The 20,306-nt window shown below is 33.3% G+C and overlaps 1 protein-coding gene across 1 annotated transcript in view; it reads right to left on the bottom strand.

Moving 5' to 3' along the window:
• Positions 1 to 1,727: 1,727 nt before the first annotated feature.
• The window catches only part of LOC146998093 (corticotropin-releasing hormone receptor 1-like), a 315,521-nt gene continuing 296,942 nt past the window's right edge, over positions 1,728 to 20,306 (bottom strand). Inside the window, exons 8-11 of the mRNA XM_085812363.1 lie at positions 16,234 to 16,403; positions 14,301 to 14,436; positions 6,580 to 6,621; positions 1,728 to 2,103 (exon numbers count right to left, since the gene is read on the bottom strand). Of these exons, the coding sequence (XP_085668489.1) occupies positions 1,846 to 2,103; positions 6,580 to 6,621; positions 14,301 to 14,436; positions 16,234 to 16,403 (606 nt within the window). The 3' untranslated portion in view covers positions 1,728 to 1,845. The remainder of the gene's footprint in view (positions 2,104 to 6,579; positions 6,622 to 14,300; positions 14,437 to 16,233; positions 16,404 to 20,306) is intronic.

Genomic DNA, 20,306 nt, shown 5'->3' with positions numbered 1-20,306 from the left:
GTAACAAACTCAACGATTTGAAAGCGAGCAATGGCAACAATCTACGAGGGGGAGGGGGAAACCTTTCCATCTCCATCGCGCGGAACTGTGTATCGGAAATTCTAAAGATAGGGGCTCATTTTAAAATTATTTTACGACATTGCTTTTGAACTGAAATTTATGGTTTAAGTGCGAAGAACATGATATTTAATAAATAAAGGTAACACAGAAAACGTAAAAAAAAAAAAAAAACCGCTCCTTTGGACGTAACTGAAACCTTTCAGATTTTTTAGTAAATTATTTTAACCCTTCAACAGTTTGACCCGGATTTTTTAACTTTTTTTCCTAATTTTTATGCTACTTAAGAAGACTAGACCCTATAGGTTGATTTTGCATTGATTTTATTTATTTTTGTGTGCGCCGTTGTTTTAGTAATAAGTTGAGCAAATAACGGGAGCCAAATCAGCTGGCAAAAATTGTTTCACACGAAAACTGTGAAACACTGGCTCATGATATTTTGCATAATTTTGTTGCAACTCTGTTACATTTGTCTTTAGAACTGTTCCTATAACTAAATGATTCGGTAATAATAATATTGAATTATTGTTTTGAGAGTAATTTGAAACAGCCTGCAACGTCTTATGCTCTTAGCGAGCATAAATTAACTAGATGTTAACAGACTGTGTAAGAAGTTATCCCTAAGTACGACAAAGTCTAGAGAACTGGTGTAAAGGACCCTTTATTAACTCAATATATTCACAGATGGCACCAACTCGTACTTACAAAAGCCAACACTTTTGGCCTAACTCAATAGGTTACAATTAACTTAGAATAGACTTAATTAGCTTAACGACGTTTCACAGGTCACTTAATGCTCAGGCGCAGGCTCTGATACGTAAAAGTCGGCTTAAACAAGGCTGTAAGCATTCAATGCCACAGAAATCTAATCTCTAGTAAATCAAAGATAACAACGTGGCTTACAAGCAGGCAGACACGCTCTCTCTCACTTCTTTTTAAATTCACCTTCCCAAAACCTGCCCTTAAATACTAACTTCTTTCTACCTCATTAGGATACATCCGCGTTTCTCATTTACATTCTGGCAAGAAATCGTGGGTTGAAAGCGAGAGTAATAGGAAGGTTGCTTCAAAATAAAATTTTAATAAATCCTTACAAGTTAAATTGTTAACTTGTAAATAGACCTGTATATAGTTAGTCCCCCCCGACGATTGACTTAGGAGAATTCCTGGAAAGTAATGGCTAGGATTTGTACCTAGGCAGTCTCAACCAAGAGGATATGTAATCACTCTTCATAGGACCTCCGTTTATTCAGGAGATGGTTCAGGCTTGGCAGGTACCGTACTGGTGCTGTCTTGTCTGCCCCTTGGCTGTGGGGTTGTTACATCGTATGATGATATGTGGTTGTCTTTGTGGGTTTGGTCTTATTCGTTCTCTCTTGGAGGACTTGTACTAGTTTTGCCCGCCCTCTTGAATATTCGGTGCTCCCGGCATGATGTCCGGGGCAAAGATATCTCCGTTCTTAACTCGTCATAGCGTTCTTCGGTCCCATGCTTTGTAGAAGCCCAGGAGGGACCGCGGAGGCTGCGCCCTCTTAGATGGTCTCCAGAATATGGACGCAACTCCCGGAAGGCATAGTACCATGGCGGGGGTCGTCTTTGGTGTTCTGTAAATAGTTAGTGTGATGATTTATTCACATATTCATGAAATTTATTTACTCATGAAAGGACGACAAAAGAGAAACATTTTATTTTAAGAACACTGAAATGTTTCATAAATACAAATTTGTAAAAACAATAATGACAATACTTTATACCACTAAACATAAGCAAGTTTTTAATTCTTCACAATCAAAATATAACAGTCATGTATTCAGTTCTTGACTTCGTATCGTTTTTATTTGGCATATCTTGTAATCGAATCACAGTTCTTGAACTGGAAAGTTTGTTGTGCCGGCCTCCTAATTCACCCAGAATTCCAGCGTCAGAATGAGACGATAGATATGTTCCAGAAGTCTGCGACATGCCTCTCGCTCTGCATGTGTATCTGTGGTTGGGATTCCTCCGTGCAACTGAACGCATATAAGCTTTCCGAAGTGCAGTCTGGACCTTAAATAAATTGGAAAATGAGAGAATGTTTAATGTAAAGTTATGATGTAAGTAACTTCCATTCTAATGTAAAGTTTTTATATTAAAATGGAAAGAAATTCAGGTTTCAAGAATAACTTATTTAGCTTTACTAGAATGATCGAGAAGAAACTGAAGAGGGCTAACCAAATTCTGAAAATTTACTTGAATCAAATCTAGTCTATATGTATTTTTTAAAGTACTCGCCTCCTGAAGTTATTCATCTGTCTCAGCAGTTGTAGTACTAACTGGAATATTTTCTGGAAGTTTGTTAATTGGAATATATTTAGCACCGTCTGCGACCCACATTTAATTTAGTTTAAGAAATAAAAAGAATAGCCTTTTCAAAGTTGGATTTCAACCGTCTGCCCGAGAAAAACAAGCATGTTTCTCAAATCTGGCAACTGGAATGGATGACAGATTAGTGGGACTTTCACCTTCAACGTTTGTGTCTTCAGCATTACAAAGTGGAGACCAACACCCCACTTGGTATGCCTGGAGACCAAACGGATCATCTCTGAAGCCCGAGTACTTCTCCCTGAAGTACAACCAAGTCTTCAGATGGTCATGCTTCAGGGCATTGTGACAAAGAATTTCTGTAGGTAAACATTTTGTACTGGACAGCTATTTTTCTTTGAAGTTCTTTATGAAATGTTTCGAATCATCATAGTAAATAGCAGTTCCTGCGCTGGACAGATCTTTTTCGTTAAATGTTCTTTATAAAACGTTTCGAATGCTCATAGCAAAAAGCAATTCCTGTATTGGACAAGATGTTTTTCGTTGATGTTCTTTTATCAAACGTTTAGAATCGTCGTAGTAAAGAAGGCGAATCCTAGCTTTCCTTTGCCTTCCTGTCTTGAGGAAAACTGAAGTTCTTTCCCACAATGCTTAGTTCTTCTGCTCAGCTAATAATTTTGAATGAGATTCTCGATCTCTATTCTGATCCCAGAGGAACCTCAGATCTAATTGCAGATGGCGCTAACCAAACACCAGTGTAAACCAGTAGAGATTTGTGTCTTGCCACATTTTGAATGTATTTTGAATGGGACTACTTTGACGTGATACAGACCATTTTCCCTCCAATTATTTTCAAAATTTGGTTGGTCTTCTCAGATTTCTTTTTGATCAATTACATATTAAGAAAATATTGTCTCCAACTAAAATCCCGAATGTGGCCGGCAACAAGCATATGCGATGTTCAGATTGGTGTGTTTATCAAACATGTTTGATGCGTAAAGCCTTTGTGGTTACTTTTAAGCTTCTAGTTATTTAACATCACTTTTCAGGAAGCAAAAATTAAAGTACAAATTAATTAGAAAGGATTTCAATAATAATAATAATCAAATCAACTAATAATAGCAGAAAGTCTAACAGGAAGAGAAGCGTACCTGTGTAAAATTTAAAATTAGGCTAAAACGTAACCTTATATCGGCATAAATTTAAATGTACTCTAATCGAAGGTTGCTTTTTTGCCTAATTTTAATATAATAGGTTTTCGACTTCCCGGTTTTGTATATAAGGTGCCCACAATTCAGTTCTACACCTATCAAAGTGCTAATCAGTTACATCTCTTGTGGTTGGACAATATTTTGACATAAAACTATACAAAAAATTTATTTAAGTTTTGGTATAAAATCTCAGAATCCTGTTAAATAATTATAAACATTTGATATAGAAATATACTTAAAACTGTAAAGCAAAATTCATTTAGAAAGAGGTGTAGGATTACTTAACAGTCATGTTCAATAATTATAAATGCGTAATGTAAAAAAACATAAAACGAATTTCTTTGTGACTAAATTCTAAGTGTCAATTAATAGTCATGTTGAATAATTATAAATACAAAATGCAAAGAGACGTATATGTAACATACAAAAATAGAGATAATATAAAGTAAAATGCTAGCTTTAATTTACAGTAGCTTTATAGATCTCCTTTTTAATTTGATTATTTCTTTTTTCAATTATAAAATTAACATCATGCTTATAATAAATCTTCTTAAACTGTGTCATTTTAAAATTCATCCTTGTTGTATGATTCTTATGTAACGCTAATAATGCATGTATTTGCATAGTGCTTCAGTAAATCCTAATACTAAAATTTGTGAACTGCAATTTAAACTAGCCGACAGATATAAAGTGAAACCATAACTGAATCAGTCTTACTAACATTTCATACTGGAAACATCGCGTTTGCTTCTATGCTTTTCTATTAATCGTTCTTCAAATTTATTACAAAAATGTAAAAGGTGCCAATTGAGTATCCAAGTACTCTTTGCGCCAATTTCATAGTGTTTGCATAAAAATTATTTTGTCTACTATAAAAGAAGTGTTAGAAGGAACGATTGCAACGATTGCTCCTTATGAATTGGCTTTCATTGTTAACATATACATAGTCATCAAAAAGGATTTCGCTGCATTAAATAGGCGTGATGAAATCATTTTCAATGATGAAGCAGATGCCAATGATGAAAGCTAATCATTAAGGAGATGACGGCATTTGGAGCTAATTGAACACATTTAAATTTTTTTTTGAGGTGGAAAAAATTGATATACAGCTAAGATGTACATAGATAAATCGACGCAAGCCGTATGCCAGTTTTTGAATAGTTAATTTGCTACTTTTTACACTTTTGTAATAAATTTGAAGAAGGAGATAGTAGCACTAAGCCAGCTGGAGAAGAGAAGTAAAGAAGAAAACAAATGTTTTTAGTATGAAAATTTGGTTAGAAATGATTTCAATTATGGTTTCGCTTTATCAGCTAAATTAAATTTCAGTTCTCAGATTTTAATACTATAATTGGCTGATGCGTTATGGAAGTACGTGCATCAACTTTGAACTTTGGAACTTTGAAACGGTGCTGTGTAGAGAGATTTACATGTTACTGTTTTAAGAACAGGAAGGAAAAATTAATAAAGGGAAAGTTAAGAATGAATTGCAGATTAAGGCTGGTATTTTATCTTAAAACGGATACAGCGCATTCTGTTGAAGAAAAAGTAATGAAACATGGAAAGAAATATTGAAAATGTTGGAAAAAGGGAATAGGATTGATCACCTTAATTAAAAAAGTCAAATTTAACCACTCTGAAAGTTTTCAATTCTACACAAAGCTAACATCTTAGCGTTTCGCTTCTCATTACAATCTTGCTCTGCAAATTGTGCTACGTTCATTTTCTCTTTGCTTCGCCATTGATTTGCTTGTAAATAAGACTTTTTTTCCTCCTCCCATCTTTTTTATTTAATTTTCAGTTCTTCATGAAGGTACACAGCGCAAAAAGGACAGTTCTATATCTCCCGTTCTACTGGGGCGATTGACGAAATTCAATTTGCTTGTTTCATGTCTCGAAAGCGTGATTTAGGATATATATATATAAAAAAATTATATACAGCTTTGTTCTAACTTAGATATTTTGACACAAAATCGAACTTCTGAAATAATATACCAATTTTTTCCATATTTCAATTCTACGACTGAAATTATGCCTAGATAATAAATTTTGAAATTTTCGAAAAATTTGTAAAAATTATTTAAAAATACAAATTTTAAAAATAAATCATAAAAAATTGGCGAATTTTATTTGCAATTAACCTAAATTTCGAAATATGAAAGGAAGAATCAAATAAGTTCAATAAAAAAGAGAGATTAATAAATATATATCAGATTGAATTAACAATGAGAAGCTAAAATTTTGAGAGTTAATTTTTTAAAAACTACTCGTGCTATTTTTACAAAACTTGGCAGTTTGGCATAATTTGAGTCGTACAATCGGAATTTGGCAGAAACTTGGTATGTCATTTCAGAAAAAAGTCCGATATTGTGTCAAAATACCTATATTAGAACAATTTTCCTTATATAAATCTAATACATATCCTAAGTCGCGCTTTCGAGACATGAAAAACATAAGTTGGATTTCGTCAGTCGGCCCAGTAGAACGGGAGATATAGAACTGTCCCCCCCACTTTTTGGGGAGACAGTGTACTTCAGTACTTCTCTTCTAGTTAAGCAATCTATTTTAAACTAGCTCTCGTAATTTCATTCATACTGCCTTAAATTAAAGAAATTATTAAATATAACGGTCAAACAAAAACCAAAATTGTAAGCTAGTTTATTTTTTAAGTACGCTAGTTTATTTTTTAAGTCTTCTACTGAGCACTATTTTTTATTGTGCTCAGTAGAAGACTTAAAAAATAAATATAAGTTAAAAAGTTAGTAAAAAAATAAATAAAAAGTTATAATAAAATAATTTGTATAAATGTTTAAAGCATCAATACAAAATTTCTAAATTTGTGTAAATACATACAAAATTATAGACAATTAAGATTTGACAAACATTTCTTGGTGCAATGAATTTAGAGCTGAACCGTATGCATGTAAATTGTTTCGCTAGTTTGTTACATAAAACTCACATAATTTTCAAATTTATTTACAAATTAAATTAAATCTGAAGCAATACTTACGTCATTATTCATAAAACAATAAAGAACTGAGACGAATAATCCCTGTAAAAGAAAAAGATAATTTGACAACGGCATCTGAATTCGTTCTCAAATATAACTTTAAGGTTATTATAGACAGTTTTATGAAATTGATAAAGTCTATGAAAGTCATTCACTTTCATCCATTCTCGAAGGGTTTGCAAAATATAGCTGGCATTTATATTTGCGTAAAAATTTACGGTGCTTTAAACCTGAATCAAATCAATCTCATTATTATTGAAGAAAATGACGTAAATATGAAAAGTTTTGACATTTTAAAAGGTATAACGATTTAAAAAAACTGTCAAAAATGCGCTCCATTTCCGTGAAAATTCGTAGTAATAAAGCAAACAGAAATTTCTTTTTCTGACTGACAAAATTCATTGAAAAGTATTCGGAAATGTTTTGAATTTTGAAGAAATTATGTGAGTTGGGGCAAAGTAATAACAATAAAGCTGTATTCTTGCCATTGCTTGAAGAAAGATTAAATTCCAAAAATATATAATTCAATTTCGCTAATATTTGATCTTGAAAGTTAGATCTTTTGATATGACAGACTCGTTTAGATCGTCGTATCTTGTTGTCTAGATCTGACCAGAGACCGATGTTTGTAACTGTAGTAATTGTGAAGATCGTAATCGCTTCGTAACTATGTAATATCCTAACTAAATTAGAGCTCCTTGAAAGCTAGAATACGGAAGAACTACGTAACAACTATTCGCTGAAGTTAGAACTCTGCAGGACATTACTACCATTCATTCCAACTCAAAATGAATTAAAAAATGGCCCCTTCCGGGCATACAAGAAGCCTCCAATCGGGATTTAAACTAGAAAATATAAAAATAATCTAATGCTAATTAAAAATTAAGCAGCCGGAGCTACACAGAATCAAACTCGCGGAGTTGGCCTTTAATTAAGGATAACCGGCGTAGGCTGCAAGCACGTATTAAGTACGGCCGTAGAATAGCAAGCTTAAACTAATAGTAGCAACGGTGGCAGGCGGAACACGGTCTCCTGAAGTAACCCCGACTTCAGCTTAAATACTCGTTTCTACCTTATTTGCATAAATCGTAATGCTGAAAACTCATTCTGGGAGGGAAACATAGGTGAGAAACTAGAAGGTAAAGGAAAGGCTTGTTCCAAAATAAAAATAACTATATTAGAAAAATAAAGTAAAATTCTACAACTATGCCCCGTTACAAAGCTGTTGAGACCTTTATGCATGTCGGCAATACTCAAAAAGCTAGGAAATCTTCCCAAGGGAGCTCTCGTATAAAGATTCTTCATCTTTATGAACATCAGTTTCTAATTTGCAACAAGCAATCTTCGTAAAAGGTGGCTTAGGAGAAGGCATTTTACACCATAAGGGCATCCAATTCTATTGATGTTCTGCAGAGAAAAGCACGGATAAATTACGATTATTATACAATAAGGTTTGTTTTTCTCGACCAAAGTCGACTGGTATGGTGATGTCGGTATCCTCGACTCCTTAGTCTGACCAGATTAATAAGATACGTCACTGTCACCAGCGTCGTAAAGAGAAAAGTTTGACCTTCAAAAAGCATAACCTTGTCTGTCTGCTGATCTTGGGATAAACTTCCTTTTACTGTGATGATGGATTTTTCGCAGCAGATCTTTCATTCTGGCAAAGAGATAATAATCGTGCGGGTTCATATCCGGCTACTATGCAGGGTGTTCCAGTACCGCTTATGGCAGTCGTCGCAGGAGACCCATTACAGAACTCGCTTTATGATTCCGCGCATTGTGATAGAAGATGATGAGATTCGTCTCGAACGAGTGTGATCTCCTTCTCATGAGTGCTGGACTCAGATGATTTCTCAAATAATTTATTTAATAGTTAAGAATTTTAATTTATAGTTAAGAATGCTTTTTTTTTTCAATTTATAAACTGTTTATTTTGAAGATATATGCAAGTATGAATTATCGTGAACTTTTGTAATGATGTTTTTAGATTCTGATTATTTTTAATAAAACCAGTATGTAGTATTTTATCTTGTTTGACCTCCTGCCAAGGGAAATATTGTATATGCAAGTATGAATTATCTTGAACTTTTGTAATGATGCTTTTAGATTCTGATTATTTTTAATAAAACCACTATGTTATATTTTATCGTGTTTGACCTCCTGCCAAGGGAAATATTGTTTTTGGTCCGAAAATTTGATGAGTTCTCAGTGAATAAGCACGAATTGCAATTCTGAGAATCTTGTTTTACGATTTTAATAATGATCTAGTACAGAGACTGTTCACACATTTTTTAGACAATGTATATTGTATTCACAAAACTAAATTACATAAAATTCTTGTGTTTTAAATGTTTTATTTGACATCTTTTATTCTGAACTATCTTTCGACCCCGCAATTTCCAGGATAATAATGCCTTTTGAAGTGGCAGAAGAGGTATTCTATCCCATTCCTCCCGAACAGCTTTTCAGAGTCCTGTTAGGGTTTGGGGACAACGTTTGGATAATGCAGGTTTTAAAAGTCCGAAAGCACAAAAATCCATAGGTGACACATCGGAAGATTTAGTAGGGATATCAGTGAAGGGTATGGCCTTGTTACCAGTTTTTTGTTCCATTTCTTTTAGGAAATTTACAGTGGATTTTGATGTGCAACTGCTAGCTTTGTCCTGATGGAGTCTCACAGATTGATGGCACTGTGGGTAAAACGATGGTATTTCATTCAGAAAAATTGGCGATAAAATATGTTCCTGATAGTATTTGGAGTTAATCTTGATAGTTTTTTCACTCTCTTTATTTTTAACTTGCCATTATAAGAAAAACCAGAAACAATCATGAATCCGTTAGAAAAACTTTCTTTCGATTCTTTGAACCATGTACATAAATTTTCCCCCCTTTTATGATAATAAATGGCTCTTTTTTTGTTACAATCATTTAAATACACCCATGCTTCATCTATTGTGACAATTGTTTTCCATTTTTCTTTGGATAAGTGTTTCTCATATAGAATTCTGCAGAGTGTCCTGCGTTGAGCGATATGCTTTGGAACAAGACGATGCACATTGCGTTTTTTTTGCTTTTTAAAGATATAAATCAACGTTTATCATTTTGTTTACAGTGGACACAGAGCATTTTAATGATTTTGCAACTGTCTTTTGACTAGGAGGATTTTCGTTTAACATTAAACAACGATCTTTGCAATAGTCGAAGATGTCCGTTTTTTTCCTTGGATACTTGATTGGAATTTTTGTCCCACTTGAGGCTCCAATTTGACGTTTGTTTCCTTTCTTTTTATTACCTATCGACCTATATTACCTATCGACACTTTAGATATCACAAAACCATGACTCTCACATCGTTTTTGGATAACGGAGTATGCATATTTCTCTTCGAAAAGAGCGTAAATGTAGCCTTCGAACTACTGCTTTGTTAAACTTCCATTTTGAATAAAAACAAAACTTTCAAGCCACAGTCGATAATTTTGACTTTTAAAAACATAGTACAATTGAAATTACTTCTTTTGCAGCAAGCGACTTTTTATTACCGCTTACCAAAATCGTCTAAAAAATGTGCGAACAGCCTCTGTCTGAGTCTGAGTCTATGTCTGTCTGAGTGTATTGTGGGGGATGACTTTTATGTCCACGATAATTTTTACATGAAACATCCAAAAATTTTTGTGTCCCTTGTTTAAGCATTCTGCATTCATATAAAGAGATGAATTAAAATTTTGAGTAAGGGTTACACAATCGAAAGTGGTTCCTTTACGTGAAGCCCATAACAATTGTTAATGAAAAACTATATTAAAATATAATCTAGAACATTTCAATTTTACTATAAAGACTTTAAATCAAAGGAAAAAACATCATCATCATCCTCATAAGGGTAGAGTCCCGATCCTCCTAGCCGCTACAAGCCAGCCGTACGATCAAAAAGTGCGACTGGCCAGAAAAAAACAAATATAAGAAAGTCCAAAATCTGAGTCTCAGTGCCAAATTCCAATTCTATCTTTGTTCATATTTATAATCTTCATTATTGTCTTTGCAAAATTTTTCAGATTGAATAGTTTCTTTTAAAATCTTCCTTAAAATTCTTTCTATATTTCTCTCTTGCATGCCGGGTAAGAGTACATCATCGATGAACTTATCACATATTAAGCAATTATCACTATTCTGTAGATGGAATAGATTAAAATAAGCCAGTAAACGCCTATGATTAGTCAGTATGTGATGTATATCAACGTCATTTATAATATTCATCTTCTTGTAAACAAGAAGATTTTATATTTTCCGTTAACTCTTTTTCTTATTAGACCGACTCCCAGTAAAAATTTCATTCTGTATAAATCCAGTTTTCTATTTCAGCAGTGGTCTTTTTTCTTGAATCTTGGATATCAAAATTATCGGCCGCATTCCTAAGTGACGCCCTTTTAGCAAGGGTGTCCGCCCTTTCATTTCCGACAATTCCACTGTGTGTTTTCACGCAGTGTGATTTAACAACACGTTTTCTTTCAGCCTTTATAAACAAGTCTTTTATTTTATTAATTAGTAGGGTTTTATGATCTGGTTGGGAGAGTGCTTGTAGCGCAGTTATGGCATTCTATAAATATTTATAAAATCTCGAACTGTTAATTTTTTATTAATCCAATTCAAAGCCTCTGTCAATGCGTGTAGTTCTGCTTGATAAACCGAATTCATTGGTTTAAGTTTTATTCTCACATTATCTATCTCTACTCCATGAAAATTAATTACCAAAGTGCTACCCACTCCCCCATCAATTCCAGAGTCATCTGTAGAAACGTCTAATTCGTCACCCCCCCCTAAAAAAAACTCAAGATCATAAAATAATCCAAATCGTGTTATTGGATAATAATATCCTCATTTTCTTGTTGAAAGGCGTTAGACTCTGGATAAAATTGCTGAAACTGGTTAAATAAAATAAAGGAGTAAACATTTAATTATGTTGATATAAATTTAGAAAAACCGTTTCTACACATACGTAATAAAATGTAATTCAAAATTTCTAACACCGTTTAAGACATGGAATTGGCGGGAGGTCATTGTGCTGGTCACATCAGAGTTTTTTACTTTGATTTGCTTTTAGAAAAAGCAACGCTAAATATTCTACTATTTTCGTTAAGAGTAAACTGCTTTTTGCTGAAAATAATTTTTGCGTTGTTTCAATTTATTTTACTATTTTCTGTTTGACTCATTTTTTGGTATTTATTTATTAATTTTATTTATAGCATTAAACCCAAAAAAGCGACATCTTCGTTTTCGGATTTCTTTTAATTTATTTAAACGATTTTTTGTTTTTAATTTTAGATCCTGCAAATCAAATGAGAGTGCAAAATAAAATGTTAAAACTATCATAAATAACTGCTAAGATAAGTATAAAATATATATTTAATTAAATAAAATATTAAAATTATCATAAATAACTGCTAAGATAAGTACAAAATATATATTTAATAGATATAAATTCATTTTATTATTGGAATTTAGAATAAACAAACCGCATTTTCAAATTTAAAACATAAAATGTGGCTGAAGAGTTCGAACTTATATCCTCCTGACTAGAGTTTTTAGATGACATATATCTGTGTCATCATACCACAAAGTGTTTATAAAATCTCTATACATTTTTGAGAAATATGTTCTAATTCCAATTTCTTTGGTGGCGATTTGAAAGAATGCTGTCAACAGAGGAAAGAATAGCCGTTGTTTGTGCTCGTACACGTGGATTAACGTATCAACGGATGCAAGTGGATTTCACCCGCAAATTCAGAAAACAAGCCCCTACCAGCAGCTGTTAAAACCTTCGTAAACAAATTTAAGCGAACTGGTAGTGTTAAAGATGAAGACCCTTTCTGGGAGACCTTCGATAACTCCACATGCTGAGTAAAGCGCACAAGAAGCGATTACGCTTAGCTCCTGGCATCTACACGAAGACTCAGCCGGGAACTCGGTATTTCTCATACTACTGTTTGGAAAACTCTACGCTGTCATTTAAACAAGGATGCCGACAACATTCAAACTATACAAGAGCTTGAAGCCGAGAACTATGCAGCTCGGCAAACCATGTGTTATGATTTGTTGGAAGCTGTGGATAATGAGAACTTAATGAAGAATGTTCCATTTAGCGACGAAGCCACATTCCATCTCTGCGACCATGTTAATAGGCATAATTGCCGAATGAGGGCTGATGAACAACCAAACGTGTTATACGAATCTCAGGGAGATACACCTGAAATTAATGTACGGATTAGAATAATAAAGCTCTGTGGACTTTTCATGTTTGCAGAAAGGACCATCACTGGAGAAATTTATCTCGATATGTTGCAACAATATCTTGAGCCACAGCTAGTATCAGATGGCATTATCGACACTGTTGTCAACCAACAAGATGGGGCACCTCACCATTTAGCCCATTATTGTGCGTAATTATCTTAATGAAACTTCTTTTGATAGGTGGATTGGTCGGGCATTCAACGGTTTTGGACTCCACAATTACAAGACAGCTCCCCTAGATTTACTACAAGGTTTTTGTCAAGTCGAAAGTATACCAATTGAAGACTGGCAGCATTGAACAATTAAAACAGTGAATTATGTCAACAAATTAAAACAGTGAATTATGTCTGCAGCTGCTGAAATTACATCAGTAACTTTACATAAGGTTTTCCGGAGTGTAGTAGAATGATGGAAATTGTGCCTAGACATTCAGGGGGGACCACATTGAATTGTACTGATTTAGTGGTCTATTATGTTGCATTTTCATGTAAATAACTTATATTTCAGAATAAAGCCTGTTTAAGCAAAAATGCATAGAGACTTTATAAACACCCCATATTTTATGTGAGCCATAAATAAGGATATTCAAGCATATGCTCCCTTGTAAATATGACTGGTTTACATGTAGTTGTATATGTGTGCAAAATTATTTTATTATTACATAATTAATACCTAATATTTTTTTAACGAAACTTATGTTATCTGTTCCAGCTAGGGCGAAACAGACATCTAACTATGAAGACTAAGTTTTTATTTTATTTAATTTATTGGTTTTATCTTCAATTTATTTATAACTACATTTTCTTTCATTTGTTTTATTTTTAAGGAACGCAAGGTAACTTAATCATGAAAGCCTAGTTCATTGTTTTGATATATTTCATATATTTCGTATAAAGTAAAAACGTTCTTAGTAAAAAGTATGGAACATAAAAAATATGGCGCTTAGAAACAGCGATTATCAGCCGAAGGACTAAATGCCGTAAAATTGCTGTCGTTTCATTGGTTCATGCATCAAAGAAACTGGACGTTCTTTCACATATAGAACAACTTCCAATTCCTTAAATCCAATTTATTGGCGCCCAACAAAAATACTTAACAAGATCCTACATTGCTCCTAAGTTAGTTAGACGAATTTATTGGTGCAAGAAATCGGATCACGTACGTGACCTTATGCTTGTCTTTATCTATGTTCATTTATTACTGTTCATTCTTCTTTTAGTCCATTTGTCCTTAAATTCGTGCGCCACTGCCTTTAGTAAATACATTTCGTATTATAAATATATATTTAACATCATCATCCTCATTATTATTACAGATTTTTTTCTTTTTCTCTCGTTTCAGAGCAATATTTTGGGAATGATTGCAATAAACTGTGTTTAAAAAAATGGGCTCCGTTAATAAAAAAATTAAAAAGCACTAAATTAGCTAAAATTTTACCTGTGATGATTTTATGAAGGCGTTAACAATCATGTAAGCTTCTTCTAGTTTACCATTATCTTTAGGATTAATGCAGAACAGCAAATGTGGTATTCCAAGAAGTGGAAACAGCAGAGCAGTAGCCTTGATAGCTTTCCTATGGGAAAAAAACAGCATAAAAATTACAGAATCATTAAAATTATGTACAAACCGAATATGAAAAATATCTGTGTAGAGTTATTAGGATTTTTGAAGTAGGAAACACGAAAAATGAGCAGTGCTATTTAGTTGGTTTTAGCGAATAATTTTTTGTCGCCAAATTTCGCGATGGAATCACGAAATTTAGCAAGAGATCGCCAAATGTCACCAGTGCTAGTCATCTGAAAGCCGTGCTAGTCATCTGAAAGGCGAATAAAATATTTGTGCAGTCTGTTTAGAATTAACTGCTGGAGAAGCTTGCTTAATCCAGAAAATAACTTACCTGGTCACTAGCCCTCTGGCTTCACCAGGTCTTATCCAGATTTGGGAAGCAGAAAAATTCATACCAATTTAAATGTATGCGCAAAATAAAGGTTTGAAATACCATTGAAAATACTAGTTTCTTCAACTGAGCCTTTTTAGTCGAATGATTTTTGTTTTCCTGGATAGTGATTGCCCTAAAAAGTTTTGCCGTGGAAGCTGAAAGCAAGTCCTCAATCGAATTTTTATATGACCAAAAGTCATTGTTCGAAGGAATATTATTTGGAGAAAATAGATTTCTGGATGCTTTGGGAATATGTGTTAATAAAGAGAGAAAAGAAGCACGCCAAAGTAAAACATTAAATTAGGCAAGTACAACGTTCTGTTTGGCATATATTTTAACCATATTGATTTCGAGGGCAACATATACAGGTTCTTCATCTTTCATAGCAATAGAAAACGAGCAAAACGAAGAAGAAAGTAACATTATCTGTCCACAGAAATAGTAAAGGAACTTAAAAAATTAAGTTAATAGTATTTTAAAAACATTAGGAAGAACTGAAGAGGGGAAGAGGAAGAAAAGATTTTAAATTTCAGAAGCACAGAACGGTTAAATCCGCCATTTAATTACTCATAACGTAAATTTTAATAACAAATCGTCTGTTTTGAATCTTAACCCAAAGGAAAGGAAGGGCCTGTGTGAAATTAATTCTGATCCTAACATTATTATTGCCAAAGCTGATAAGGGTGAACAGAACGATCTTGTGGATAAACAGCACGCATACCCTGATGGAGCTACTGAACTGATAAATGAAGGCCATACTGCTCGATCCGTAAGAATCCTTCAACTTCTTGCCTCACGAAAGTTAAATCAACAGTTATATATTCTCATATACTTCCAACTCAGTTTAAAAGTCACTTATTGATAACTGTGCTGATTTTTATGTGTTATTTTATGTATTTATGTGTTTTTTATGGAAAGTATTTTATCTCTTGAGTTGTTGCAAAATGGGGGGATTATTTACAATGAAATCATTGGAGCAAAGCCAAAACAACTCCAACTGTTGAAGAAATACATAATGAAGTATGAAATAACTAAGATGCTAGAATTTGGAAAGTGTTGGAATGAACTGGATCGGAATTAATGCCTTTGACTAAAGGCCACAATTTTGGTTTGGTTCTGTGAAAATCATTCCCGAAGCATTGGATTTCCTTCAATCTTTCAAGCAGTAGTAGCTGAAAAGATAATATGTTCAATAGTTGAAAACACTTTCGCTAAAATAATATCTGTATCAACTAATATTGTTTCCTTGCACTCCGAATGGCTATTCTAAACTGGCATTTTTAAACTGAGACTATTTTTAACAGGATTTTAGACTATATTCGTGTAATATACCTTTTCTTGAGATGATGTATGATAAATGCAATTTGACATTCATCAGTTTTTTTTAAAAGTTTGATCTTCTAATTTTATAAGCGGTGAACAAATGTTTACCTTCTACCACACGTGCTGACAGAAGGCTGTGTATGAGGCCAAGGACAATACTTTCTCTGAGTGAGGCCATCGTAGAGGGCACATCTCACTTGAGTACTGTCAGCGGTCAAATGAGCATGTTGCTTCGTCACCAAAACTCGTATGATGTCCACAAGAAATATACTGTTGATCTAGAAAATAATACACAAAGGATTTAAATTAAAAATTTTAAGTTTAAAAGCTGCTACATTCTTTAGAGTTAGGTACAAAAAATGAAAAACTTATCGCATACTGATTCACGAGGATTATTATTTTTTTGTAGGAAATATGGAATACTCTTATATACATTCAGGAAATATCACATCTTGAAAAATCATATGAAATATTTAAAAGAGAAATATTTATAAAACAATTGAAATCTGTTATTTTGATTGACTGGAAAAACTATAACTGATGCTCTAACTATCAATCTACTGCTCGATTTCCGGAGCAGTGTGATGACTTCGTTTCATGGTAAACTTCAATAAATAGCAATCTAAGTGGGATCACGGGCTGTAAGTTTTGTTATTAAGGACATTAAATAGAATTTTTTTGAATAATTAGTTACCCTAAAATGATAAAAAAACTTTGTGTTTTGAAAGCTTTTTAATACAATTTCGCGTTTTGAAAAAAGAAAACACAATTATTGTCGTTGTTTTGCCCATGTAATTTCACGGAAGAATGGTTGCCAGAACCTGGAAAGTAGAAGTTGGACCTCTACTTTCCACCTCAATTTTGTGAGAGAGAACCCACCCCGGGGGACGTAATGGCAAACCGCACATTGAGTTGATCAATGTTAACGAATTTCGCTTACAGCGCATGCTCAGTGTCGCGTGGGAGAAAATACTGGCGACTAAACATAAGCAACCCTACACAAGCCCTGTTCGTCAAATGTAGGTCTTATCGGCTGTTTACAATTGCAGTACTACGGAAATTTGTTTGTGCTTAATTGTTGCTTCTTTTTCATTTCATTGTGGTTTATTTTACTCATAACCATGATAATAACTTCTTGGACTATACTTCAGTAATTTAAACTGGATTTATCCTTTAATTTGTTAAAGTGGAACAAATGGAATGTATAGTAAATAATCAGTTGCTTTTTTTCCTCAGAAATATAATCAATATACATTCAGCTAAATATATCTTGTAATGTTTCCTGTTTTGTAATCCTTCTTAAACGAAAATTTGCGCAGTTTACAATCGATATTTACACTCTAAGTAATGAAGCAACTTATTTACTGAGTAACAAGTTTTAAAACCGCGAACTGTTTTACGCTCAGATAACAGAATATTAAACATACACCGCATTTATCTTCTTTTAGAATTGCGCCAAATTCTCTTTTGAGCATGCGCAGTACGCAAAATCCGTTTAACATTGATCAACTGGATGTGCTATATGCCATTACCCCCCCTTCCGGGGTGGTGGTCTGGAAGTCTTCCACTCCTCTCTCTTACCAGGAAACTACATGAGAGAACTTTCGGCTCGCCATATATTTAGAGTGCCCCCATGCTGCAAAGACACTATACATTTACAAACATCCATACCTTCTCCGGGATTCGAATCCAGGCCTTTAAGTACCACAGTAGGCTCTGCTAACCGCTATACTGTATGGGTGGTAAGAAACACAATTCCAAAAGACAAAAACTCATTTAGGCTTTTAAAAATTAATTTCTTTCATTCGCCAAAGTTTTTAATCATCAATCTGTTACACAAATACTTCGTAGAACATGTTTTACATAATTTAATTTTCTTGGCAGATTTTCTCTTTTCATAATTCATTTCGCCTCTGTGTTTGGAAAATAATGACAAGCCCTATTTCAAGATGGATACAGAGACGGGGAGATAGCATTTATTTTTTCCTTGATATTTTAAGAAACTATTTAACTTCTGATTATAAAGACGATTCCTGGTTAATTTAACTTTCACAGTTTTTATCGCATAATGAAAAAGAAGAATGAAGCCTATGTTTTCTGTCATTTTATGACCCAATAGATTTGTAATTAATGCACAAAAAAGTATTGAGGCACAACAAGCATTGAAACGGTTTTTGAGAGAATAATTAAATATTTTTTCAAATTGAGCGAAATAAGTTTCTTATATGCTTTGTCATAGAGCTAAAAAAAGTCAAAAACATCTTTAAATTAATGAAAAATAATGCTAAATAATTACTAACGTATATATTTCGTGTATACAAATGAGGAAGTAATGGTAAAAAATATTTGGGCATACAAATACACTTTGCGGAAAAGAAAAAGAAAGTTCCACAAAACTCTGTAGAGACATTAGGATTTTTTGGAAGCAAGAGAGATTGAAAAATTAGCAACGCCTTCGCCGGGAATCGAACCACGGAGCTCTGAAATACCGGCTCAGTGTACTGACCATTACACCACGAAGGCCCGCTAGGAAGGCGGGAGAAACACCTTATATACTCCACTTTTAAAGGTAGAATTTTAATTAGTATTCCTAAAGAAGTATTTTAATCCTAAAGAAGTATTTTAATAATGCGTCGGGTCTCTTTTATTACGATTTCCCTGAGCCATGGATTTCACAAGATTTTGACATAAATTTTCTTCTATTTTTTCCCATTCTGCAGTCAGTGTTTTCCCGAAGTTGCTACTTCAACTGGAAATTTTAAGCTTATTAATTTTGTTTCGAAAATTGTCCCTAATATGCTCAATCCTAATATGCTAATATCCCTAATTTGCAAATTATCCCTAATATGAGGTCTGGACTCCGCGTAGGTGCTTTCGTTACACGTGGATAGTTATATAAAGTCCACAACTGCAAGTATAATCATTGTGCTTGGAATCATTGATCTGATAATTTTAATAATTCAAAAATATGCTTCTTTCTAGAACAATTTGCTTCAAACTTTACTTTAAAATATTTAAAAGCATGAATTTATACATTTTGGCCATAGTAAAATGTAGATTTCCAATGCTGCAGCTGCTTATACAATCCTTGACGATCTGGCTTGACCTCCACTACCTTTTACAGAAAGAGCTATTTGTCATTTGGAGTTTAGTTGTGGATCTCCGCCTTACCATTTGCTTTCCATCACTCCTCGAAGTATTGAATTTACAGTCATATATATGCATAAATGAATTCCAAGAAAATCATTAAGCATTTTACTATAGGAATCAGCGAACTGTAATCCTGCCCTTTCTGTCCGCTTGACACTTTAAGGTATTTTCTTTCTTCTATTTGCATGGCTTCGTGGTGTAACGGTAGCACCCTCGGTATGTATTCAAGAGGTCCAGGTTCGAGTTCCTACGAGGACATTGCTTATTTTTCATGTGTCAAACATCAAAAACGTCTCGACAATACAGATATGGTTACTTCTAGTTATTCGAACATGAACGTTATACTTCCTTAAAAATATTTCTAACAGTTTCTTCATAAACAGATTTGCTAATAATTCGCTAAGCAACTAAATTCTGTTTGACTGCATTAATTTTACGATTATAAATAATATTTCTAACGATTAACCTCTTTTCGTGTTAAGTGGACGCCCTGTTCATGATTTGTTATCAATCATAATTTGTTTCATGGTACCTCGAAATTAAATAATGAACAGTAAATTTGCTTACATTCATTTATTTTTCTCCCAGTATGTATTCAAATGAAAAATTATAAACTTCCTCTCGTTAAACAAAATCCTAGAACTTTCTCGATTCATGTTAACAAAGAAAAATCTGCTAGAATGATCACTTTTATTATCTTTCTGCGTCTAGTTTGTTATCTGAACAATTCAGTACTTTTACCTTAATTTCGTATTTAAAAATTCTCATTTATTTATCAGTTTTATTTAATTTTATAATTATATTATTTTATTTTATAATTAAATTTATATATCGTAATAGATTTAGCATGGTATTTGGATACAGCAAGTAAGAAAAAAATTAGTTTTAGAATAATACTTGAATTTTCATCATTGAATGTTTGGAACTTTTCTATGAATCTAAACTTTTTTGAGTCATTGTACGTAAATACAGAGTGTTTGAAGAAGACTACGCAACTAAAAATCTTCTCAAGGAACGGTCATCGATTTACA

Source organism: Stegodyphus dumicola, chromosome 3, assembly GCF_044657685.1.
Source record: "Stegodyphus dumicola isolate Sdum_Otavi_A_Nest chromosome 3, ASM4465768v1".
Classification (NCBI taxonomy): Eukaryota; Metazoa; Arthropoda; class Arachnida; order Araneae; family Eresidae; genus Stegodyphus; species Stegodyphus dumicola.
The sequence above is the reverse complement of the archived record's forward strand: the minus strand, read 5'-3'. Positions and strand labels throughout refer to the sequence as shown.